The sequence below is a fragment of the Thamnophis elegans genome, chromosome 2 (genome assembly GCF_009769535.1).
Source record: "Thamnophis elegans isolate rThaEle1 chromosome 2, rThaEle1.pri, whole genome shotgun sequence".
In the NCBI taxonomy this organism is placed as follows: domain Eukaryota; kingdom Metazoa; phylum Chordata; class Lepidosauria; order Squamata; family Colubridae; genus Thamnophis; species Thamnophis elegans.
Window position 1 is genome coordinate 66,745,817 of NC_045542.1, and position 25,870 is coordinate 66,771,686.

General features: G+C 41.8%; 1 protein-coding gene across 1 annotated transcript in view; it reads left to right on the plus strand.

Annotated features, from left to right (window-relative positions):
* The window catches only part of CACNA1A (calcium voltage-gated channel subunit alpha1 A), a 208,622-nt gene that overhangs the window by 56,191 nt on the left and 126,561 nt on the right, over positions 1-25,870 (plus strand). Inside the window, 3 exon segments of the mRNA XM_032239034.1 lie at positions 19,972-20,075; positions 20,286-20,401; positions 23,944-24,000. Of these exon segments, the coding sequence (XP_032094925.1) occupies positions 19,972-20,075; positions 20,286-20,401; positions 23,944-24,000 (277 nt within the window).

A 25,870-nucleotide genomic window follows, 5' to 3' on the forward strand; every position in this document is an offset into this window, starting at 1 on the left:
ATAGATAGATAGATAGATAGATAGATAGATATAGATATAGATATAGATATAGATATAGAGATAGATATATATATATATATATATATATATATATTATATATATTTATATATATATATACACATACATACATACATACATATATACACATACACATACACAGGGGTGGGTTCCTACCGGTTCGCACCGGTTCTTGCGATCCGGTTCGTCAGTGAACCCGGAAGTAATTAACTTCCGGGTTCCTAGCTCCTAGCCCCTGTTGCTGGGTGCCTGCAGGTTTTTCTTTTTAAAAACGCCTCTCCGGAGAGGAAGCCCTGTCAAAGCACACCTTTCCCGCGTCGACGGCTTAAGGGACCGCCCCCGCGCTTAATTTCTTCCTTCTCCTCCTCCCCTTCCGCCCGCAGCAGCAGCAACGGCAGCCGAGCCGGGAAAGGAGCGCTTTGGCAGGGCTGTGGAAGCCCTGTCAAAGTGCACCTTTCCCGCGTCGGCGGCTGCAGGGACCGCCCCGCGCTTAATTTTCTTCCTCCTCCTCCTCCCCTTCCGCCCGCAGCAGCAGCAATGGCAGCCGAGCCGGGAAAGGAGCGCTTTTGCAGGGCTGTGGAAGCCCTGTCAAAGCGCACCTTTCCCGCGTCGGCGGCTGCAGGGACCGCCCCGCCGCTTAATTTTCTTCCTTCTCCTCCTCCCCTTCCGCCCGCAGCAGCAGCAACGGCAGCCGAGCGGGAAAGGAGCGCTTTGGCAGGGCTGTGGAAGCCCTGTCAAAGTGCACCTTTCCCGCGTCGGCGGCTGCAGGGACCGCCCCGCCGCTTAATTTCTTCCTCCTCCTCCCCTTCCGCCCGCAGCAGCAGCAATGGCAGCCGAGCCGGGAAAGGAGCGCTTTTGCAGGGCTGTGGAAGCCCTGTCAAAGCGCACCTTTCCCGCGTCGGCGGCTGCAGGGACCGCCCCGCCGCTTAATTTTCTTCCTTCTCCTCCTCCCCTTCCGCCCGCAGCAGCAGCAACGGCAGCCGAGCCGGGAAAGGAGCGCTTTGGCAGGGCTGTGGAAGCCCTGTCAAAGTGCACCTTTCCCGCGTCGGCAGCTGCAGGGACCGCCCCGCCGCTTAATTTTCTTCCTCCTCCTCCTCCCCTTCCGCCCGCAGCAGCAGCAATGGCAGCCGAGCCGGGAAAGGAGCGCTTTGGCAGGGCTGTGGAAGCCCTGTCAAAGCGCACCTTTCCCGCGTCGGCGGCTGCAGGGACCGCCCCGCCGCTTAATTTTCTTCCTCCTCCTCCTCCCCTTCCGCCTGCAGCAGCAGCAATGGCAGCCGAGCCGGGAAAGGAGCACTTTTGCAGGGCTTCCGCCGCACCCCCAAGGACCGCTGACCTCGCGCTGCCGTTTCTTCTTCTTCCCTGGCCTTCCCAGTTAGCTTGCTTGAAGCTCCGAGGAGGCGGGAGGAGGGTCGCAGGAGTGGAAGTGGGGGGAGGTCTTCCCGGCCGGGAAGAGCTGAGAGGCTGCCGGCCCCTTTCGCAGGAAAGTTAACTTTTCTTGGCGAAATCCTGCCCCCCCCCCCCCACGTGGGTGAGCTGTCCTCTTCCCGTAAGCCGCCCGGAGTTACCTGTGTGTGAGGTGGGCTGCCCTATGCATTTGCGTGTATGCGCTGGAAAGAGAGTGAAAAAGAGAGGGAGAAATAATTATATTAATTAGATAGATCAGTCTTTCTCCACCTTGGAGACTTGAAAGTGTGTGGACTTCAACTCCCAGAAAGGGAGTTGGGAGAAAGGGAGAAAGGAGGAGAGAATGAAAGGAAGATGGGGGAAAGAAGAAAGAGGTAAGGAGAGGAGGATGGAAAGGAGAGAAAGAGGGGGAGAGAGGGTAGAAAGGGGAAGAGGAAGAGCAGGAGTAGGAGAAAGGTAAGGGAAGAAGGAAGGGGAAGGAGAGGAAGAAGGAGGAAAGTAGAGAAGGAGGGAGGGTGAAAAGAAGAGGTAAGGAGAGGAGGATGGAAAGGAGAGAAAGAGGAGGAGAGAGGGTAGGAAGGGGATGAGGAAGAGCAGGAGTAGGAGAAAGGTAAGGGAAGAAGGAAGGGGAAGGAGAGGAAGAAGGAGGAAAGTAGAGAAGGGAGGGAGAAAAGAAAGGGAAAATAAGGTGGTGTTATAACAGGAGGAAGGGATGGTAAACAAAGCAACCCAAACTGTATATTATAACCTATTAAATGAAATAATAATGTATAAGAATGATAAATGTTAAAACACTTGTAACCAAATGACATGCTATATGTGATGATGGGTTTTTTTCTTTTTGTTTTGTTTTGTTTTTATTGTTTTGGGTATGTGTCGTCTATATGTAACAAAAAAAATTAAAAAATATATTTTTATAAAAAGGTGGAGAAACACTGAGATAGATGATAACGAGGGAGGGAGAGGGAGAGAGAGAGAGAGACCATAACTAGATAGACAGATAGGCAGGCAGATAGACGGATGGATAGAGAGAAAGAGAGAGAGATAGGTAGGCAAGCAGATAGATGGATGGAGAAAGAGAGGGGGAAAGAGGGAGAGGGATACCATAACTAGATAGGCAGATAGACAGACAGATGGATGGATGGATAGAGAGAGAGAGGATGTATATAATTAAGGTGACCAGACGTCCCTAGCGAGGTCGCGGGCTGGCAGTAACTGCTGCGGCCTAGCTCCCCCCCCCCCGGTCAATGGTGTCCCTCTTTACCAATCTGAAAATCTGGTCACCTTACTTGTTTAGGTAATTCTGAGGTGGTTGATGGTTCTGTGAGTGCCTGTCCTTTATAATTTTCCACATTGCCTTGATGGTTTTTATTCCAGTGACTTTGTCTTTCCTGTTCTTAGGCTTAGGAAAAAAACCTGGTTTCATTGGCAGTCTTTTTTTTGGGGGGGGGGGGGGGGATTTTTATTTTTTTGGTGTTTTCCTAGCACTGTCATAGTTTGTGGGTGTGGGTGGGTGTGTAATGTCCCACAGTTATCTATGCATTAATAATGATCTAGTAATATTAATAATATCTAGTAATTAGTAATATCTAGTAATAACATCGTCTTGGACACTCCCATCCGGTCACATGGGCGGCAAGCCACTCCCATCCGGTCACATGGGTGGCAAGCCACTCCCATCCGGTCACATGGGCGGCAAGCCACTCCCATCCGGTCACATGGGCGGCAAGCCACTCCCATCCGGTCACATGGGCGGCAAGCCACTCCCATCCAGTCACATGGGCGGCAAGCCACTCCCACAAAGGAGGCCACGCCCACAGAGGTGGTTCGAACAATTTTTGAAACCCACCCCTGACATACACATACACATACACATACACATACACATATACATATACATATACATATACATATACATATATATATATAAATCAGATCTGGAGAGGAATCCAAGAAAATCTGGGTTTGCTTGTTTGGGGCCTAACAGCTATGTTTAAAAAGAGAATGGAAAGATCATTAGCAGGATGTAGTTGTTAATTTGCTGGTTCTCTCGAGATGATTTCTCTGGGTAATTTAAAAGGAGCAACACTTGGGTTGAGCAAGTTGGTGACTGAGGAGGAAGATGGAGAGCAAACCTCCTACGGCCAATTAGGGTAGCTAGTATCCTGAGTCTGGGGTAATTCTGGGGTAATTCTATAGTAGTAGTTTCAAGGGCAGAGCAAATAAGGCAAGATTGGGAATTGGAATTCGAGGGCTGGCCGTTTTCATGGCTCCTGTGGAAGAACTTCACTTACAAAGATCTTGTTCCTTTCCATGTTGCTCTTAGCAGTAAAGAACATTGTGTCATGGCCAACTCAGAGACTGGTTCAGAGGAGGAGTTGTTAGAACTGGGACTGTCCGAAGGGGAAGCCATGCCAAGGACTGAGGACAATGCTGTCCCAGGACCCTCAGGTATTGGGGAGGTCGTTGACCAGACGTAGAGTTGCCCGCCTGCACAGACACAGGGGAGAATCGGCTGCTGACCGGCAGTGGTGCTGATAGAAAGCCAATCTCCTCTGATAAGAAACACTGTCTACTCCACTCGGTCGAAGGACCAGGAAAGTGGAACATAGGCAAGCCCAGAGAAGGGCTGCAAGAAGAAAGTCTACTGGGGAGAAGGTCACCTCATCCTCACTAACTTAAGGGAAGTAACTGTGGAATGTAACTTAAGGAGAAGTCATGAGGAGTTAGTCTTTGCCAGGAACAATTGTTTGCTTTGGCTTACACTTCCCCACCTTTGACTCATGCCTATTTGCCGTTTCCCTTGCCTTGCTTGGAAGATTGCTCTTTGCATTTTGGTTTAGACCTAGTCCTTCTCTTGTGGCCTGTATTTGGCCTCTGCTTTATTGGGGCTTTGGAACAGCTTCTTTTCTGTGTCCTGTTTCTTGTCCCGAGGACTGCCTTTGTATTGTGCCTGGGCTTCGCTTGGTGGATTGGACTTGGAAACCTGGACTTAGCCCTGTGAGCGTGCTTCTACTCTGTGGGCTTGGCTTGTACTACTAGGGCTGAGTTTGGGAGTTTGAGAGGGGCTGCCTGCAGAGTAGGTAGGGGTGGAGCCTTGCCAGTTGTTGGAGGGCCTTTGGCTGAAACATTTATTAAGAGAAATAAATAACTCTTTAGAGGCCTGCCTTGCTGTGACCATCTGCGTCATAACACATTGCTCCTAGCATAGCTAATCCACCCACCCTCCAAACCTCCCTTCATTTTCACTTCTCTCCCTCCTTTCCTGCCTCCCATGAAACATCGGATAATTATATCCAGATGTGTCTTCATTAAGAAATTCCTGTACTTTGGTTCTTTTGTATCCCTAACCACCTGAATCCCTTCTGCCTGGAATAATGATAGTTCATCTTCAGCTATTTCATATCTGTAACAAAATCCCAGTTACCTCTCATATGCAGACCAAATTATGCCGAATACATGCTTGATTCAAGAAAACACCATCCTAAACCAGCTGCTCCATGAACAGAACTGTTTGTACGTGGAAAATTTTGCACATCTGTACTTACCCAGCATTAGATAAAAGCATTTCTCTTCAAGAGATTCCTATGCTACAAAGAAGATGTTCTTACTGACTGGTGTATCACATTCTCATTTTTAACACTTAGAGGGTTGCTTATTCTGAATCGTTCCCTTCACCTGCCCTCAGAACTGTGATTATATTGTGTGTGTGTGTGTGTGTGTGTGTGTATTTAAACTCTATACACTATATACATGTTACATTTTAAAGATCTATGATTATTCCCATCTGGAGGAATAAATTCAGAAAAAGCGTAGTCCTTTGCTCCGAATGACCTGAATTCAGTTTGATAGCAAATATCAATATAGTGGAAATTGTATACAGTATACATCATTTTATTGGGATAAAAGTTGAAATATCAAGGTCTACAATATTAGATCCATTGGTACACACTGCCCCACGTTTCTTCCTATCTCATAACAGCTCTTTGTTTGAAAGAACTGTTAGGTCCATGGAAATTGTATTTTTCTTATTAAAGTGACTAGGTAAAAAATATGTAACATTTGGCACATTTGCCATGATCTCAATTTGTTGGAACTGCCTCATGTTTTAAAATTGTGTCCTGCAAAATTTCCCCTGGCTAAATTTCAGATCATTCTGAATCTCATCTGTAGATTTAATAGCAGCTAAAGAATCGAATAAGAACTGAGTTTACTTAGAACACTGATTAACAGCACTGAGGTATTGCTCATAATTCAATAATACCTTTGCATCCTGTTAGAAATAAAAGTGATATACATTTTTTTTAAAGTCTAATGTTGCTGAGATGTTAGAAGAAAAGGACTAGATTTTTCCTATTTCTGATTCTGAAATGTTTGCAGGATTATGTTTCTTAGTTTGTTCTTTTTCTGATTCTTTTTTTCACTATATGGTGTATATATTTGATTGGGAAGGAGCATATGGATGACCATAGCTGTTGGAGAGTAAGGCTGGCATCTATAGCAATAATAACAGTAGACTTATATACCGCTTCATAGGGCTTTCAGCCCTCTCTAAGCGGTTTACAGAGTCGGCATATTGCCCCCAACAACAATCCGGGTCCTCATTTTACCCACCTCGGAAGGATGGAAGGCTGAGTCAACCCTGAGCCGGTGAGATTTGAACCGCTGAACTGCTATCTATGTACCCGTTTTTGATATTAGTTAGTGTGAAGTAAGGAAACAGAAATCTGTTTTCAACTGTTTAGTTGATGCTTGCTAAAGTTGATTGTAGGAAAAGTGGATTTTTTCCTATGTCTTTATGGATCAGAGTATGAATGAAAGCAAGCCTATGAGTTATTTTTGGTACAGCGCCTATTAAGTTTTATTGCTTACTAAGTCATATACAAGCACAAATATAATAAATATATCACTAGTTTCCATGGTTAATGTTTATGACATGGCTAGATTAAAGCCTTCAGGACATCTAGTTGCTGAAGTTGCTACCCAGGAAAAGAAAACCCAAAGCTGCAAAGATAGAATTACAGTAGAAACAGGAAACATAAGAAGCATAATTACAGGAAAGCTCAGCACAGTGAAAAATAAAATGAAATGACTACAAATAAACATTTTAGGCATCAGTGAATTGAGATGGATTGAGAGTGAACATTTTCAGTTAGAAGATCACACCATTTATTACTAAAGATGAAAAATGAAAAAGAAACAATGTTGCTTTTATAATTAGGAAGGGCATGGCAAGGAAAGTACTTGGCTATAATACAATCAGTGACCAAATAAAATTGATTAGACTTCACAGACATACTATAAAGATATGATGATCATTCAAGTTTATGTTCCAATCACTGATGCAAAAGAAAAGGCGGTTGATGAGTTTCGTGATCAAATTGAAATTGACAGAACATGCAAGCAAGATTTGCAACTTGTGATTGGAAAATGGAATGCCAAAGTTGAAACATTGGAAAATGTAGTTGGATTGCATGGCTTAGGAGAACAAAATGAAGTAAGAGATCAGCTTATCAATTTCTGCCACTCCAATGATTTTTTCATGGCTAACACAGTCTTCAAACAAACAAACTAATGCTTGTATAGAGGAACATCATTAAATATCAAATTGACCATATAATTTCTAAAAGAAACTGGATGAGCTCAATTATAGCATCAAAGACATGGCCAGGAGCTGACGGTAGAACAGATCACAAACTACCCAAATGCAAATTCCAAATCAAATGGAAAAAGAAAGCTAACCAATTTCTAAATTATAATCTTGAACATGCAAGCTTTTTTCTGGATTCTATTAACTGTTCTAATTTTCTTTTATCCCTTTCAGTGTCTGGACATCCCCCCATTCACTGTATCTTTACAATGTCAAAACATCTGGTATAATCTAGCTTCCTACAATAGATCCTGATTATGCTAGAAGACAATGAGTCTTGAAGGCATTTCCAATTATTTGTGAAACCCATGGAAAATATTGCAATATTTGTTTGTAAACCGTTTTTCTTCTTCTTTGTGGGAACATGAGGCTTGTAGAAGCTTGACAATAGGAAAGATAATTTTAAAATGCCTGCATCATTATTTGCCCATTGCTGTAAAGGACACTGGAGATGGCCTTGAAGTTATTCAACAGCTATAAACACCAATTAGCTCTGAAAAGGAGAAACTTAAGAATATCCCACCTTTATTTTTTTTGTACAAGATATGGGGAATAGAATCTCTGTCAAGCTATCAATATTCTGTTATTACACCCTGCAACTATAGCATTGTTGTAGAACTTATTTCCTGACCTAGCACACCTTGAAGCCCCAACACCAATCTTGAAAGCTTCACTGCTGCCTGATCAGAGATGCTTTGAATCTTCCCTTTGATCATGGAGATGTCCTCAGATCTGTAGGCCACTCATTGCCATAGAACCGTGATGGCGAACCTATGGCACATGAGCCATAGGTGGCATACAGAACCCTTTCTATGGGCACACTCGCCATTGCTAGCTGCTCTACCGGGTTCCGTTGCACACATGACTGCAGGCAGCTACTCTTCTGGATTCCGGTGCGCACATGCGTACTGGCTACCTGGTCTTCGCGTGAAGACTAGCTGTCTGGCACACATGCACATGATGGAACCCGGAAGAGCAGCTGGCCGCCATGTACATGTGCACCAGCCAGCTGCTCTCTTCCAGGTTCCGGTGCTCAGGCACACATGCACGCTCCAGTTTCGGCAGGTTAGCCATCACTGCCATAGAACAACTTGTTCAAACATTGTTATGACATCAGCAGGAAGTGGATATACAAATAACAAGCCTTGGACAATGCCATTGCACAATTAACACAGCAGTTGAGACAAGGCTTGCCTCAGCAGGAGTCTGCAGCCTAGCCAATTTTTCTTCACTATCACTACCATGTGAGTTTGCCAGAGATGTTTGGACAATCCCAAAACCAATTTATGACGTTTATGACTCAGTTTGAATTGTTTATGAGGGTCACCAGAATTTCCTACAGATCACTCCAAGGTGACATTTGTTCTAAGCTTGCTGAAAGAAGCAACAGCCAAATCGAAGGCAATGATCCATTACTATACAATTACCAGAACTTCATGCAAAGATTTAGAGCTGCATTTGAAGATTCAGCTAGGAGAGCAATGGCAAACTGAGTAATTCACAAACTAAAACAAAGCAACCAGGGAGATTCATGAGTATGTAGCAAAATTCCAATTATTTGATGGAAACATAGGAAGGAATGATTTTGCCCTGACCAATTTTAAGACCAGTTTTGCTGATGAACTGAGAGAAGAGTTAATGAGACAATTTGGAATAACTGCTCCAACACTGCATGCTAATAGATGGATGATGAGTTGACACATAGAATAAATAGTAAGGTGTGGATATCTTACATCCTGTCTTTGCCCTCCCCTCTCTCTGTGACCTCCTAAGATGTCTGCAGTGGAGAACTACAAATAAGAACAGTAAAAAGATATCTGATCTCAACAGAGAAACACAGAAGGAGAGACCTTGCTTTCTTTCTGTTATGAAGCCCCAGGGCATCTAGCCAAGATTTGCATTGTTAAAGTATAGACTTCTGGTTAACAGCTAAATGCCAGATCAGTAGAACTGCTGATCACATAGCAGAAATCTCAATCATTCCAAAGATTCATCTTCAGGAACCTTCCCTGCTCTTCTCCCAAGTGCTTGGCAAGTGGGTCCTCAAACAATTAAGAAAACTTAGATTGTCAGCAACAGCCAAACTTTGTTATCCTTGTTACTCTCTGGTCAGCCTTAAGTTCTGAAATACAACCCCCATCTCTTCTGGACTTTCTTAGATGAGACTGCAGTGCAACACTTGGCCACTTAGTTATTAGAGAAATCTATACTTGTGGAAAGAATTAACAGGCAAGCATTTCAAATTGGTTCTGTTTTGCAGTGCACAGGACAAATGGCAATAAATGATCTTACAAAAGTCTTGGCACTCTATATTATAGATTCCTTATATGTTCCCACTGTGCTGGGAAATGATTAGGTACAGCACACAATCCAGATGTTCACTGTTCTTTTCCACCTCAAGCTTCCCACTTTCGTCCTTCCACCTCTTCTGTTCAGCTCTATGAACCCCCTTTTTGCCAGAAAAGTATGCAGTTTGCTGATGTCTTGGGGGTGGAAGGAGCACCTGCATTATCTTCTCAAATGTGTGATTGTACTATCAATTTAAAATCAGGACTACATCAACTTGAATTCAGCTCACAGTTAAGAATACTACCACTTAGAAGGAGTTTCTGAATCTGAAGAAAGTTATATTTGCCTCCAGCATCTCTATCCACATTTTTCATCCTTACAGGGATATTTATGCATATGTCTATACACTCCTGAACAGTGTAACCATTAAGGATCATTACCTCCTGGCTTTTCACATGTACTGGACCGCCTTCAAATGGCATACATTTTCAAAAAATTGGACTTGAGAGGCAATAGAATTAATTGAAATGAAAAAGGGTCCTGAATACTTAATTACCTTTAATACTAGATATGGTAAGGTTGTAGACACAGTGATGTGTTTTCGTTGAATTGGTTAAATTTGGCATAATTGGTTAATTATGACATGATCTTCTCCAGATTATTGAAATATCTTTTGATATTTTGAATAAATATGTAAAATATATTTTTTGATGACATACTGAAAGACTCATCTTTGCAGGAGACTCATCTTAAAGATATCTTGGGCGCTGTACACAAAACTATTTGATAAAAAAGTAAAAATGTGTGTTTGATTCCCCTCAATTGGATTATTTGGGCTATAGAAACTCTTACAGAAGGAATACAAATAATCCTATATAAATTCAATCTGCACAATCATGACAGACATCTAGAAATATGAAGGATATTCAGGCATTGCAAATTTTTGTGGAAAGTTCTTTCCTAATTTTGCAGAATGCTCAAGATGTCTGCCATAACGCCTAAAAAAAAGACATAAGTTAGAATGGTCTACCTAAGAGCAACCTGCAATTTAGGAACCAAAAATCAGTTTTCCAGCTGCTTCTTAGACATCCAAATCCACCCCATCCCTTCAAAGTGCAAATAGATGCCTCAGATATTGCATGAGGCATCATTCTCCTTCAGTCATGGAAAGAAGATATCTTGCCATGTGTGTTCCATTCCAGATTGCTTCTCCCAGCTGAAAGGAACAATGACATTTTCATTAAAAGAGTTGCTTGTGGTAATACCAGCTTTCCAGTAAAAGAGGCATTTAGAAGGAACAATCCATCAAGTAGAGGTACAAAAGAATTAGAAGACATTCAAAAGGCACAATCTCTCACATCTCATCAGATCAGATGGGCACAGTTTTTCCTTTAGTTTCAGTATAAAAATTAAAACACCTCTCACACACAGATTCACAAATAAAATACTATATGTATTAATGCCTGAATATAATATTCCATGCATATCCCTCTTTATCACCATCTAAAGCCAAGCAACATTCTCTTTGGCTGCTGTGTGCATTTTGACTTTTGTATTAAGATGGAATTTTGATTTTAATCTATGATTTACCATCCAGAGTCACTTGTTGAGGTGGGCAGCCATACAAATTGAATGAATGAATGAATGAATGAATGAATGAATGAATGAATGAATGAATGAATGAATGAATAAATAAATAAATAAATAAATAAATAAACAAACTTTGGCCCTCCTCAGAGAAAAGACTCTGCAGGAAGATTGGTATCAGAGAAAAAAGCTTTTGATCACTTTGATTGGATTACAGTACACCACTATCTGGTTAAATATGCCAGGGTTTGGATAGGTAATCTCCAGTGGGACTTATAAACCGATTCTTTGCATATGTCTGTGAATGCTGAACAATTGTTTCACAACAGTTGTTGACATGTGGAGTCTCTGAGAGTCTCTGCTCTCTGAGAGTGATTGTTTGCTTACAGATATTTCATTACCCACCTAGATAACATCAATACGTGTGAGTATGTGTTTTTCTTTCCGTTTTTATGTGTTTGCCTTACTAGTTTGGTGATGGTATGGTTTTTCTCCTTGGTAGTTCCTTGACTACAGTGTTGTTTTCTGTTTAATTACTTTATCATGTTAAACCCCTTTTATCTGGATGTTGGCTGCTGAAGAGTTCTGGTCTTTTTGTTTCGTTCTTAGGTCTCTTGAATGGTTATAAATATGGTTTATCTCTATATGTCTATTGATGGCTGATTAATCTGAATGTGAAGTTTCCAGATATTTCCTAACAATTTTGGATTTGGCTTCATCTAAAATGCTAACAGTTCCTCAGTTGAAACGGGTTGAGTCTGTCCATGTGTCCATGTGTTGTGAAATTAAGTTTTCATTGTGTCGTCTCACTGCTAGTTAGTGTTCATAGATGCATTCTGCTAGTCATCTGCCTGTCTGTCCTACATTGTGATGTTATAGTCCTTACACTGTATGTTTTAAATGACTCTTGGTTTTTCTTCTTGGACTATGGTGTTTTTGTTTCTTTCAGATGTTTTGGAGAGCTTTAGTTGGTTGAGTCTACAGTATTAGCATTTGGTTGTAATAGTCTGTTGGTTATTTCTGAGATTTTTTTTTTTAAATGTATTTTGATATAGTGTTACCCTTTTCATAACTTGTGCCAATTTGCTTATAGTGAGTTGTGGTCAGACACTTTATGATAAAATTGCACAGATATTCATTTTTCTGGAAGATCTTGGATGGGTGGTCTATTTCCTGTTTCTGGTGTTCTAAGTTACTGCAGTACATTTGGTGCTAATCTGAGTAATTGAATTTTGCACAGCTCCACTTGTGAGAGTTGGGTTGTTATTTTAGTAATGTACTTGGTTTGTGTAAGTTATTTTTCAATAGACTTTTCCCATTGTTTCCTTTGCTGATGAGAATTTCCAGGAAGGATAGCATGTTGTTCTTTTCTTCTTTCCTTGTCAAGGTTATTCCTTTCAAGATGTTGTTTCATGTGTCTTCACTAGTTGTTCCCTTTTTATTACGGCAAAGTTATCATATAAGTTGTCATAAAATATAATTTCCAGTGATCTAAAGAAATACTGTAGACTGATGGGCTTGGCAACCAATCCCCTTTGCCTATTTTTGTTTTTTTGCCAAATACAGTAAGCTGTTATATAGTAAAGCAAATTATTGGTTTATCTGGATTAGGAATGGTCATTCTGGTACGAATCTTTTCCATTCTTAGGCTATGATACCCCCTAATGATAGTATCTTTTATGTACAGTATGTAAAATAAAAAGCGATCATAGCAAGTGAGACAATTCCCACTCCCAGCCTCTGCTTCTTTAGAAACCATAGACTCTAAAGAATGTAAAGGGGTAGGGGGACCAGCAATTGGTGCCAAAGAAAGAAATGGGATGTTCGCTACGGCTCGAGCTCTGGTAGCACCAACCCCTGTTCATGCCATGCAGTGGGACATATTGTTGGCGAAGCTTAAAGGGCACTACACCCCTGCACCATCCCGTTTTGCCTGCAGGCATTCCTTCCGCCGATGCACGCTGAGGGAGGACTAGACTATCAACCAATATGTCGCATCTCTGCAGTGAATTGCAAATTCCCTGACCTAGAAGAGGTGTTGTTGGAGCAGTTCATCTATGGAGTCCATGATATGAGACTCTAATGCAGGCTGTTAACCCGGTCAGAACTTTCCCTCAACTTGGCTGTAGATGAGACTCAGGCTACTGAGATGGCAGAGAGCACCACATCAGTGCTTCAAAAGTACCAACAAAATACCGCCCCTTTTCGGTCCCTTCCTCTGTTCATCATCAAGATGGGGAAGACTACCAGGACTCCGAGGAGAGTGACAAAATCAATCGCCTCAGAATGGCTAACAGCTGAGGCAGCTATTCTACCGCCCCAGGGAAAGGTTGCCTGAGCTGCGGGGGAAAACAGCTCCGCTCTCAATGTAAATTTAAGTCTGCGGTCTGTCGGCGCTGCAGCAAAAAAGGAGATTTAGCTCAAGTGTGCACCTCTGCCATTCCAGGCTCCCGCCAATGATAAAACCAGTGGCCGCCACCGTGATCGCACCTACAAGCCTCACAAAGACTGCCTCGCTGTTTCTGACGGAGACTGTTTTCAGTGACTGGTCTGTCAGCTTGGCCACGACCGGCCACCATAACAGGTTTAAAATTCACCTCAATGTAACTGTTGAAGGGCAGCACTGTCGAATGGAGTTGGACAGAGGATTCGGCCAAGTCCATCGTTTCCTGGGACACGTGCCGCAAAATCCTACCTTCCGTAATCAAAATCAATTGTCCACCTGCCCTTGCCGTCTTAAGGACTATCAGGACAACCCAATTCCTATTATTGGCTGTGGACACTTTAATGTGAAATATGGCCAATTTGAGGGCCACCTCCCTTTAATTGTAGTGGCGAAGCCGTTGGCATCCCTCCTGGGCTTAGAATGGATTAGGCTTGTCCATTGAGGGTATTAACTCGACAGAATCCAAGGATGAATTTCAAACCCTGATCCAGGAGTTTGTCGACATTTTCGATAACTCCTTAGGTGAATATAAGGGTAACCCCCTGTCACTTAGTTTAAACCCGCAGATAGAGCCCATGCATTTAAAGGCACAGCGCATTCCCTTGGCCCTGCGGGAGAGGGTGGACGCTGAGCTGGACAAATTGGTAGTGCAGGGAGTGCTGGAGGCAGTTGATCATGCCCCATGGGAAACCCCTATTGTAATCCCCTTAAAAGCCGATGGCTCAATTAGAATTTGTGGGGATTACAAATCGATGTTGAACAAGATGCTACAAGCCCACCCCTATCCCGTCTCAGTAGTCCAGCATATATTACATTTGTTAGGCCAGGGGAAAATCTTTGCAAAGCTCGACTTGGCGCAAGTCACTGGTAGACAATGCTACTGCGATTGCACAAATGATCGTAACTCACAGGGGTGCCTTTAAATGTCGCTGGCTCCAATTTGGAGTCAGCGTCACCCCCGGACTTTTTCAGAGTCTCATGGAGCGGTTGCTAGCAGCTGATCAGGACTCCTCAGAATACTAAGGAACGTATTCCAACGTTTCCGGGAATCTGGGCTCAAGTTAAAGAAAGCTAAATGTAGCTTTTGTGGAATTCCTCAGGTATCTAATTGATGGCCGGGGAATGCACCCTACCCCGGCTAAGGTGGAGGCTATTATGCCCCCCCCCCCGGTTCCAAAGAACAAGGCAGAATTGCAGGCTTTTCTAGGGCTTCTAAATTTCTATTCAGTTTTCATTCCCCATAAGGCGATGGTTGCTGAGCCGCTCCACCACCTGCTGGACAGCACAGTCCATTGGGTTTGGACAAGCCGCGAAGTGCATGCATTCGAGGCTGTCAAATGATTATTAACCTCATCGGTTGTGCTGGTCCAGTACAGTGAGCACCTTCCCTTGATTCTGGCATGTGATGCCTCTCCTTTTGGTGTTGGGGCGGTTCTAAGTCACATTTTGCCCAACACCATTGAGGCACCCATCGCGTATTACTCCTACACTTTATCAAAGGCTGAACGCAATTACAGCCAAATCGATAAAGAGGCTTTGGCAGCCGTTGCGGGAGTAAAGTGGTTTCACCATTATCTTTATAGCCGGTCGTTCCAATTAGTGACTAACCATAAACCGTTGATAGGGCTGTTGACAGGGGATTGGCCCACGCCACAAATCCTGCCCCGTGCATGTCGCGTTGGACTGAATTCCTGGCTGCGTATTCTTATTCGCTAATGTACAGGCCAGGGAAAGACATTGGGCATGCGGATGCTCTTAGCCGTTGCCCGCTGCCTACATTACTGACCGATCCTGCCCCAGTGTCTCAGGTCCTCCTGGTGGACGACGTACACCTGCCCATACTTGCCACAGATATCACTCACGTGTCTAGCAGGGATCCTATTCTTTCCAAAATTTTAGACTCGGTCTGCAGGGGCTGGTCTCTGAGGCCGCTGGCCCAGGAATTCCTTCCTTATTTCCGGAGACGCATGGAGCTCTCAGAGCTCCAAGACTGTTATTGTGGGGAAATAGGGTCGTTGTTCCTCTGGAACTACGCCATCCTGTCCTTGTCTGTCTCCACAAAAGCCATCCAGGCATAGTCTTAATTAAGGCCCTAGGCCGTGGCTATGCTTGGTGGTCTAACATGGATGGGGACATAGCTGCTTGGGTACAGTGGTGCCAACCGTGCCAACAGTCCCATACGGCCCCTCCAACAGCCCCTGTAAGAGATTGGGATTTACCCAGGAGTCCTTGGTCACGAATCCATATGGATTTTGCGGGTCCTATAGGGGGACACACCTTGCTTGTAGTCGTAGATGCCCTACCTAAATGGATTGAAGCGTTCCCTATGATCTCTACCACCGCCGATGCCACTATTCGGGTTTCCTCAACTTTGTTTCCACACATCATCTACTGGATACGGTAGTATCCGATAATGGGCCTCAATTCGCTTCTGCCATGTTCCAAACTTTTCTTGCCACCCTGGGCATCAGGCATGCCCCGGTGGCTCCCTATCATCCTGCAGGGAATGGCCTTGCCGAGCGGGCTGTCCGTTCAGTGAAAGAGGCTATAGACCATTTAGACAAAGGAAATCTGTAATCTAAATTAGCTTCCTACCTCTTAGTGCAGCATACCACCCCATGCCAGGCCACGGGGAAAAGCCCGGCAGAGATCCTCATGGGCCACTGGTTGTGCACCACATTACATCCTTCATATGTGCCAGTGGACCCCCAGAGTGGGACCGGCCTAGTTAGGTCTTTCCAGATTGGGAACCGGGTATTTGCTCAGAGCTTTACGAGCAACCCTAAGTGGATGCCGGGGCGAGTGACTCAAATAACCGGACCCTATTCTTATAGGATCCAGCATGATGACGGATGACTATGGCGGTGCCATGCAAACCATTTGTGCCGCCGCCTGCCAGACAAAGGCCAGAGTTTTCCGACCAGAACTGATGCCGATGTAATTCCTGACGCCGCCTACCGCTTCTCCAGTTCCAGACATGCCAACACCAACACCCAAGGCGATCTTGGCGGAGAACATACCTGGACAGGCAGCTTTGGCCTCGGGGGCGGAGTTTCCAGTTGATGTTGATTCACCAGAGTTGCTTCAATCGCCGGTTAATGGTGACACTCCTCCTCCTGCGACTCAGGAACTGAAGAGGTCTGGGCGGGTGCGCCCTTGCCCACCTATTTAGCAGACTATGCATGCGCGCTCCAGGGGGAAGGAGTATCAAATCCTCGAACCTACAACCAGTGCAAGTTTAAGACTTCCAGAACTGTTCCCATTGGCTGCGGCGCACCTGTTTTCAGGTGGGAGAACCACAGCCATTTAATTGATTGCTCGCCTGACAGCCTCCATATAAATAGCTGTCGGGCACCTCCTGTCAGTTGTTCTGTTACCAGAGTTAGTTAATAAAGCATCTTTAGAACCACGCTGTGATCTCGTCATTGCTTCATAGAACAAAGCACTTCCCATCTCCACTCTGCCCCCTAACCTTCAGGAACTTGTGATCTGATGTGATCCTGAGTTAGTAAAAAGCTAATAAAAGACAACTGATTTTGTCAGGAACCTTGTTCAGTGTCTGTCAGGACCCAGGGCTTTTAAGTCCAAATTTCTCAGAAAGGTAGCTTTGTAAACCATTTCTAAAGGAAATATTCATAAGGATGAAACTGATCAAGTGACTCAAACCCTCTTGCTTTGGAAGTGCAACTGTGAGGATGAAGGCAGAGCTTGAAGTTCTTCCTGCTATCTGGGACAGCAAGAGCAAGAGCACTTAGACTTATATACTGCTTCATAGTGCTTTACAGCCTCTCTAAGTGGTTTACTACAACGTATTTCCCCCAACAATCTGGCTTCTCATTTTACTGACCTCAGAAGGATGGATGGCTGCGTCAACCTTGAGCCAGTGGAAATCGAACTGCTGGAGTGAGCAGTGGGTTAGCTTGCAGTACTGCATTCTAACCACTGTGCTGCCATAGCTCATGGAATGGTTTCTTCATGTCACCAGTTTCATGGACTCTTCTCCTGGGAATTTGAGCTGGAAGAAGTTTGAAACTCTTGAGCTGGCCAAGAGCTTCTGCTGAAAATTGGGTGCATCTTTTGTACTTTTGTACTGAAGGACTCATTCTTTGCCTATCCCAAATAAGAAAAACTGAATGGGAGTGAGAAGGAGTTCTCCTCATCCCGCTTTGTCTGCGCCCCCATTTTTTCACAAAAGACAATCTGAAACCAGACTAACATTGCAAGCTGGAAACAACAGGTGGTTCTTGACAACCAGGATGATGCTTTCCTGTCTTTTCCAAAATTCTCCCCCAAAGTTAGTAAGAACACCCATGGGAAATAGCAATAAGTGGGGAGTCCATGAAACCATATTTCCCCAACTGATTGTCTTATGATCAATTCCCACAATCTTTGGGCAACAATCAAGTGCAACATAAAGGCTCCAGCATCTTGGATGGAATGGTGATAGGTAGGAGGTGGTTGCTTTCTGTTCAAGGGGCAGAGAATGGGGGTGGAAGAGAGTACAAGATCAGAATCTGGTTTGATCTCTTGCATCTTTGGATTAATTGTCCACACAACAGGAATCACACTTCTAGAAGACATCAGGGAAATAAAATTGGGTGATGTGAGGTTTAGACATGAGAAATAAAAAGCATTCCAATTTTGGGGAAGCAGTGTCTGATTGCTTGAATAGCTTGAATTTAATTTCTTTCATAATAGGAATGGCTGCTGAGAAAACATGATAAGTTTAAATGATAACAGGCAGAGTAAAAATAGTGCCCAGTTTTTTTAACTTACTTTAGGAATTATGGGATACGGCAAACTTCAGTGTTCTTACCTGAAATGACATGGCTGCACTCATACAACATTCTTAACCTGGTTGATGAATTAACCCACTTTCTGGGTTTACCACATACTTTGAAATATATTAACTAAATGGTCAGAGTTTGCATGTCATATCCAGTCAACTCTTGTCCCGTCCCCCCCCAAAAAATCCAAAACTTTCCCCAATGTTAACATTAACTTAGCTTGATGTGTTGTATTCATGAAACCGCTAGGTTTTTAAATGACTTGGTTTATTTATGGATTAGATTTTTATCCTGTCATTCATTCAGAGGCTCAAGGCAGCTGAGAAATACCAAACTGTGGCATCTATGTGAGTCTTATATGTTAGGGCTACAGATAGAAGAGCAAATAGAATCTGAATACTGGTGTAGTCCTCAACTTACAATAGTTCATTAAGTAACTGTTCAAAGTTACAACAGCACTGAAAAAAGTGACTTATAGCAATAGCAATAGCAGTTAGACTTATATACCACTTCATAGGGCTTTCAGCCCTCTCTAAGCGGTTTAGAGTCAGCATATCGCCCCCACAGTCTGGGTTCTCATTTCACCCACCTCGGAAGGATGGAAGGTTGAGTCAACCTTGAGCCGGTGAGATTAGAACCGCTGAACTGCAGATAACAGTCAGCTGAAGTGGCCTGCAGTACTGCACCCTAACCACTGCGCCACCTCGGCTCTTTTTGACTTATGCCTGTTTTCCCCATGGTCACGTGATCAAAATTTAGATGCTTGGCAATTGACTTTCATTTATAACAGGCGCAGTGTCCCAGCATCACGCAATCCCATTTTGCAACCTCCTGACAAGTAAAATCAATAGGGAAGCCAGATTCACTTAATAACTGTATTACTAAGTTAGTAACTACGGTGACTCACCTAACAAGAAAGTGGCAAGAAAGATCATAAAATGGGTCAAAATTCAGTTAACAACTTCCTTGCCTAGCAACAGAAATTCGGGGTTCAATTATCATAAATCGAGGGCTACCTGTATATGCAAACTCTGATCAGTTTATAAGAGAAATAGTCTATTGTGAGTTTGCGGGCTATGAATTCCAAAATTCTATAATAGTAAATTAATCAATTCTCTCAAATTATTTCACTGTGCTGTCATTCCCTGCTATCTTGTACCTTATGTTCATGTTCTAAACTAGGAATGGTACGAAGTGGTTGGTGTTCCATCTTCCATCTTCTGACTCATTAGATAGTAAACAGTACCTGCTTAATTTGACCATCTTCCCAATATTCCTTTCAAAATGTTCACTCCAATATCTTTGTTATAGCTTCCTGGTGGGTATCCATACTGCTACCCAGTCAAGTGCTTTTGTCAGACGGCTGATAAGAGAACCTGAGATTAGGGGTTAATTTATTTTAAATATTTCTGTAGGAGAGGGAGGGGCTATTAGGTTGGTATCAGTGAGCAAAGAACTCATGGAAGAACTGTGGAAGAGAACTAGAATGGAAGAGTGTGAGACAACTAGAAAACTAAACTGTATCTAGACAGTGTTGCACTGTTGTAGTTTTGTAATTGAATATGGCTAGTTGGGAAACTAACTGGCTAGTTGATGGGAGGTTGACAAGTTATTAAGTTTGTATGTTTGTAATCTGTTTGTTCTTGTGACGATAGTCTGATTTGATATCACATCAGCCCATAGACTGTTCCTATCCTTTAAAATATACCCTGAATGAGTTAATGACTTTGATGAAAAATCTACTCCATGACTTCAGTATCCAATGACTTCATCCTCTTTTTTCCTCCAGAGCAATGATGCCTCAGGGAGTGCTTGGAACTGGCTATACTTCATCCCTCTCATCATCATTGGATCCTTTTTTATGCTCAACCTTGTGCTAGGGGTGCTTTCTGGGTAAGTATCTAGTACATCTGCCATAGAGGAAATGTATTATTGTTTATGGTAGCTTTTTTCAGTCCTGTAAAGAAAATGCAGTTTACTGGCAATTGTACACCCCCAAATCCTGGGTTATTTCTGCCTTTGTATTTCTTCTGTGATGCCTTCCTGCAAATTAAGTGCTGTAACAGAGACCATTCAGCATTGCTATTCTATCTCTGACTACAGGGAGTTTGCCAAAGAAAGGGAGCGAGTAGAAAATCGGCGTGCATTTCTGAAGCTGAGAAGACAACAGCAAATTGAACGGGAGCTCAATGGCTATATGGAGTGGATCTCCAAAGCAGGCAAGTCCTATGGGTCTTTTATTCTTTATTATTTTTAATAAACTGAATTTAAAGTTTATAAAATATTAGTGTATTGTAGCTAAACTTTTATACTGCCTTTTAACTAAACTCCACTAAAGCAGATGCAAAATAAATCTAAAATAAAACAAAAAACTGACAAATCCTAAGCCTATCCATTAAACATTGGAATTAAAGACTATGAAGCAAAAGACCATTTACCCTCTAGGTTTTGTGTCTTCTGTACCTTTCTTTTGTTGATTGTACATTCAGTACAAAAGTGTAGCAGGGTTCTGTTCTAGACTTGGTTTGGTTCAAAACATTCGTACTTTTTCATAGAATGAAAAATAGTCATCAGATTTGTAAACAGTATCAAACTGAGGATGTTCTGGATTGGAAATCAGATTCAGAAATTCAGCCAAGTTAAAATAAATTGCAGCAGAGATCAATGTAAAATTCTATATGCCATATGTAAGGAAAGCTGGACTCATAGATTTGAGATGAGTTTACTACAGTACATATAAAAGATACCAGTAGGGCTTGAGATTTTATTAAACAGATTATAAATTAAATAAATCTGTAGTACAATATCAGCTAAAATAATAATAAGAGATATGCTAGGCTTATCTGGTCCAGCATTTTATTCCCACAGTGAATGATGACTTATGACAATAACGCCTTTTACGCTCCCCCAAACAGGAATCAGTTTTCTCTATTTTCAGTCACATGGCTTCCTTGGATGACCCCAAGTTCTAGTACTCTGAAAAAGGGGAAAAACATTTCTATTCATAACCTGTGTTCTATATATCATTTTTTTCTTCCCCTTTATGTTTCCCTGGTTTTTTTTCATCATTTCCCCCTAAGCTAACAACTTCAGACATTGTAACATTTAATTAGAGAAAACCTCTTCAGTTTCTTGCTCATTTGGCTGCTCTTTTCTAGCTTTATTCTTACAAGTACAGATAGCCATTTATAGTTAGATGCAGTCTGCCTTCAGCCTGAAATAAGGTTGTAACTATTCTGAAACCAAGGCTTAATTTAGACTAACCCACTTTAGTGTCTCATGATACTTGAGTTGAGATGGCAGGGGGTGGACTAAGTAATAATGGTAAACTGAACCTTTTAGAAGTAAATTCACTCCTGCAGCATTATCTCTATTATTTTGGCTTGGTTTTTAACTCAATTCCTCCTGATGATAGGATATTTTGCTTGGACTGTCAGCAATTGGAGATGAGTAACATATTTTTCCTAATCGCAAAAGATATTTCTTATTAAAAAAAACACTACTGTGTGAGCTATAAACCTAGAATTAAGATTCAAATTGACAAGAGCTTAATATTTCAAGTTAATTTTGTAGAGGTTTTAAGTAGAAGCTTGCTGGCTACCCACTTGTACGGTGAGGGAGAGGGAATTCGTGGCTTGATATTAAAATATTCAATATTGGTGACTTTCCTGAATAATATTTTTATTTATTTATTTTAGTTTGTCAAACGTGTAAAAGATAACAGGTATAAGTATAAACAGAAATATGAACACAGTAAATGGGTATGAATAAATGGAGACACTAGGAGAGGGACGGTAGGCAAGCTGGTGCGCTTATGCACCCCCTTACAGACCTCTTAGGAATGGGGTGAGGTCAACAGTAGACAATAGACAATATAATACAGAATAACAGAGTCGAAAGGGACCTTGGAGGTTTTCTACTCCAATCCCTTGGTCAAGCAGGAAATCCTCTGCCATTCTGGGCAAATGGCTGTCCAATTGGTTCTTCTTGTATTTTTTTGTTTTGTATTTAGCTGGATTCTGAACTGGAATAGAATGTTTATCAAAAAGTGTTTCACACCAATTATTGTTACTACTCACTTGGACAGAGTAGATATATTTCTTTATTTCCAGGGATAAAGTTTTTCTTATAGTAAAACTCTGGTGTTATTATATATTTTAATGTTTTAACATACTATTATCATTCACAAAATAGGCCTCTAAGATAGTGCACGGAAATAAGTTAATACAATAACAGAACACACTGATTTATTTATTTATTTAGGCTTATATGTGGCTCCAGTCGGTCTTATTCTGGGTGACAAGTATTTTCCATTACAGTAAGTTTGTTAAACACAATATCTTGATGAAGATTCTCAGTCATCCAGGTAGAGTTGTCTGGAAGTTAAATCATGGCAACTGCACTTCTTTTCTAATTGATTCAAAATGTTTCACTGCTTATCCAAATACAGTAGCTTCTTCAGTCTGAGCAATTTGGTTAAAATTGCTCAGACTCCTGGGAGATTTCATTTCTTACTAATCTGGATAAGCTGGTTAGGTAAGTAGGCAGACAGTCAATGAGATGTAAATGTTCCAGCTCCTAACCCCTTTACTCAAGGTGAGTCATTAAGTGTGGCCTCCCTTGTGAACCTGTGAAGATGCATGAACCTTAACAGGAAGATTAAGACCACTTTAAGACCACTTGCCTATCCAGTAAGAATTGAAACTTCTCTGGAGGACATAAGTACATGGGGTCCCCTTAACCAGGCTGAATAAGCTACTTGGATAAGCAACAAAACATTTTGAACCCACAAGAGAGAAGTCAGTTGCCATGACTCAACTTCCAGACTTTGTTAAACACAGACACACACACAAACATATACTACTAATTGAGGAGAATATTCAGTCTATCTCCCTTCCTTAAAGGTGTCTCTGAACATCCAGGTTTTAACGGTCTTCTGGAACCTTACAAAAGGGTAGGCAGCTGTTCTCGATGGGGAAGTGGTACATATTGCACATTACTTTTATAATGTTCAGACTTTAACTAACATATTATGATTTTGCTATTGGGATTCAATTTAATTAAAGTTGTTTAACAACCGAACAGTTGTTTGGGATATTTTTTGTTCTGAAAAAATTGCTTCGTTTTTAATTTGCAAAACATTGCGCTCATCTTACAAGGATAAGCAGTACAAATATTTTAGCATAAGAATATCTCACTGAGAATATTTTTTAATTTTCCTGTGTTACCTATACAACTTTGATTATCACAAGACGAATCTAGACTTTTCCTTTATTTTTAAAATATTTACTTTTATATGGCTAATTTAATCATAAATATTGCTGAACTAAATACATTGGCAAGCTATTATTAATCCCAAGGGGATAAAATTAAACACAAGCAAGTGACAAATAATTTTACCATTTTGTGTTTGTCTCTCCATCCTATATCTCCATATTTTCATGATTGATATTAAAATGTCATAATGATATTGTCTGAACCAAAGACATTTTTTAACAGATTTTTTTCTGGAACATAGCCATGAATACACAAAAATACCCATAAAATGGGATCAATAAGTTGTGTTTCTTTTCATCAGCTCTCACCTAGCTAAGGCTACTTCATCTTCTCTTTCAAATGGTTGTTTTCAGGAAACTATTTGCTAAAGTATGTCATCTATAGCTAACCTCCTCATTTTGGGGGTGGGGGGGGAATTTGGCATCTTTCTACAATTGGCAAATTACCTTTGCCTTCTTAGCCTAATTTCAGTCATTTCATTTAGAAGAAGTCATCCTGGCTGAAGATGACATAGAAGGAGAGCCTCGTCATCCCTTCGATGGTAAGCCATCATATTCTGTGAAAGATTTCTGAGATAGTAAAGTCACAATTTTATCTGTATGTCAACCTAATTTAACAAAAATTGTGTAAGAAACAGAGGTTGAAGTGCTCCTCATTTAATGACCATTTGTTAGTCGAAGTTATGAAAGTGCTGAATGAGAGCAATTATGGCCAGTTCTTGTAGGCATGGTCATGATTCAGGCACCTGGCAGTCAATTCGCAGTTATGATGGTTGGGGTGTCATGCAGTCATGTGATCACCATTTGTGACCTTCACTACCAGTGAAGAGCAAACAGAAGAAACTGGTGGAGGGTTACAAATGTTGCCCACGTGAATGTTGTGCCTAATGACCATGTAAGGTTTGGTTCACAATGGCAGACAGAACTACTGCAACTGCTGTCGTGAATTAGTGACGTCACATGATATCATGCTTTATGATTGTATCGCTTTATAACTATAAGTCCCAATACAGTATACAGTCAGTAATGAATCTGAAACAATTGCATTCTCATTATACCTCAACCCCTGAGGTGAGATCATCTCCCACCCTTCTGACCTTCTGTAAGAGTCTTATGACTTGGCTCTGCCAGATGACTTGGGGCCCCAATAGGGGAGTTTCACATGAGGGTGGTTGATTAATGAACAGCCAATCCACATCTTCCTTTCCAGCTCCCTCTCTCCCCATCTTGTAACTATGATTTTACTTTGATATTTCCATTTAATTTTATTAGAAATAGTGCCACAAACCATCCAGAGTTGCTTCTTTTACTTTGATATTTCCATTTAATTTTATTAGAAATAGTGTTGAAAGCCGCCCAGAGTCACTTCGAAATGAGGTGGGCACTAAATAAATAAATAAAGTAAGTAAGTAAGTAAGTAAGTAAGTAAGTAAGTAAGTAAATAAATAAATAAATAAATAAATAAATAAATCCTGTTCACAATACCTAAAAGAGCTATTCTTGACTCACATAACAGCTGCATAAGTTCACAAAAATGCTCATTTGATGAAGTTGCATTACAGGGTCAGCAAAGCAATGTAAGAATGTGAGGCTATACCGCTGCCCCCTTTTTAACTCCTCTTTAACTGAAACACAAGTAATTTCCTGAAACCTTGCTGCTACTGTGCAAACTCAGGAACAGCACAGCTCCTTTAAGAAACTGCAGATAGATAACGTAAAAATGCTGGTACCTGGTCTTAATCACTTTTGCTTACCGAAGTTCTGAACACTTCACTTCTCTAATAAGGCATATTCTTTTTAATAAAAAAAGGTATTTCATGGTGATTAACTGTAATAGTTACTAGTTATATAAAACCAAGGCTCTTCCAAGAAGGATAGAAAGACAACCTGCATCCCAAAGATTAATTGTAGCCCTTGCTGGAATAAGTGTGTTCATAGAAATTCAGGGTCATACTTATTCTATTAGCCAATAATCAGTGCTAGCACTTACTCACTGGAAACTGGTTCTTACTGTCCATAAGTCCTTTCCTTGCTTGCATCTAACTGTGACACCAACATATCTTGGGAACTTTTTTTTTCCTGCAATATTTTCATGTCATAGATTTTTCCATAGATACCAAGTGATATGATTTATTGACTATTCTATTGGTGGCATGTCATTTGATCACTAAGGGTTGAAGTAAGTACTTATGGGCCATTCTAGACTGGGATAAGCATGTCTCTCCCCCCTGGTCTCTGCACATACATTCTAGAGGCATTTTGATTTGGTCTTGGTACAGTCTCATCCTTCTGAACCAATATCTTCCCATTATTGCCAACCCTGAACACCAGCAGTGCCAGTGAGGCAATAGGCCAAAGCAGAAAGAACGAGCTTGCTGCCTCATGGTACAAATCTTCCCCTGCCTGACAGCT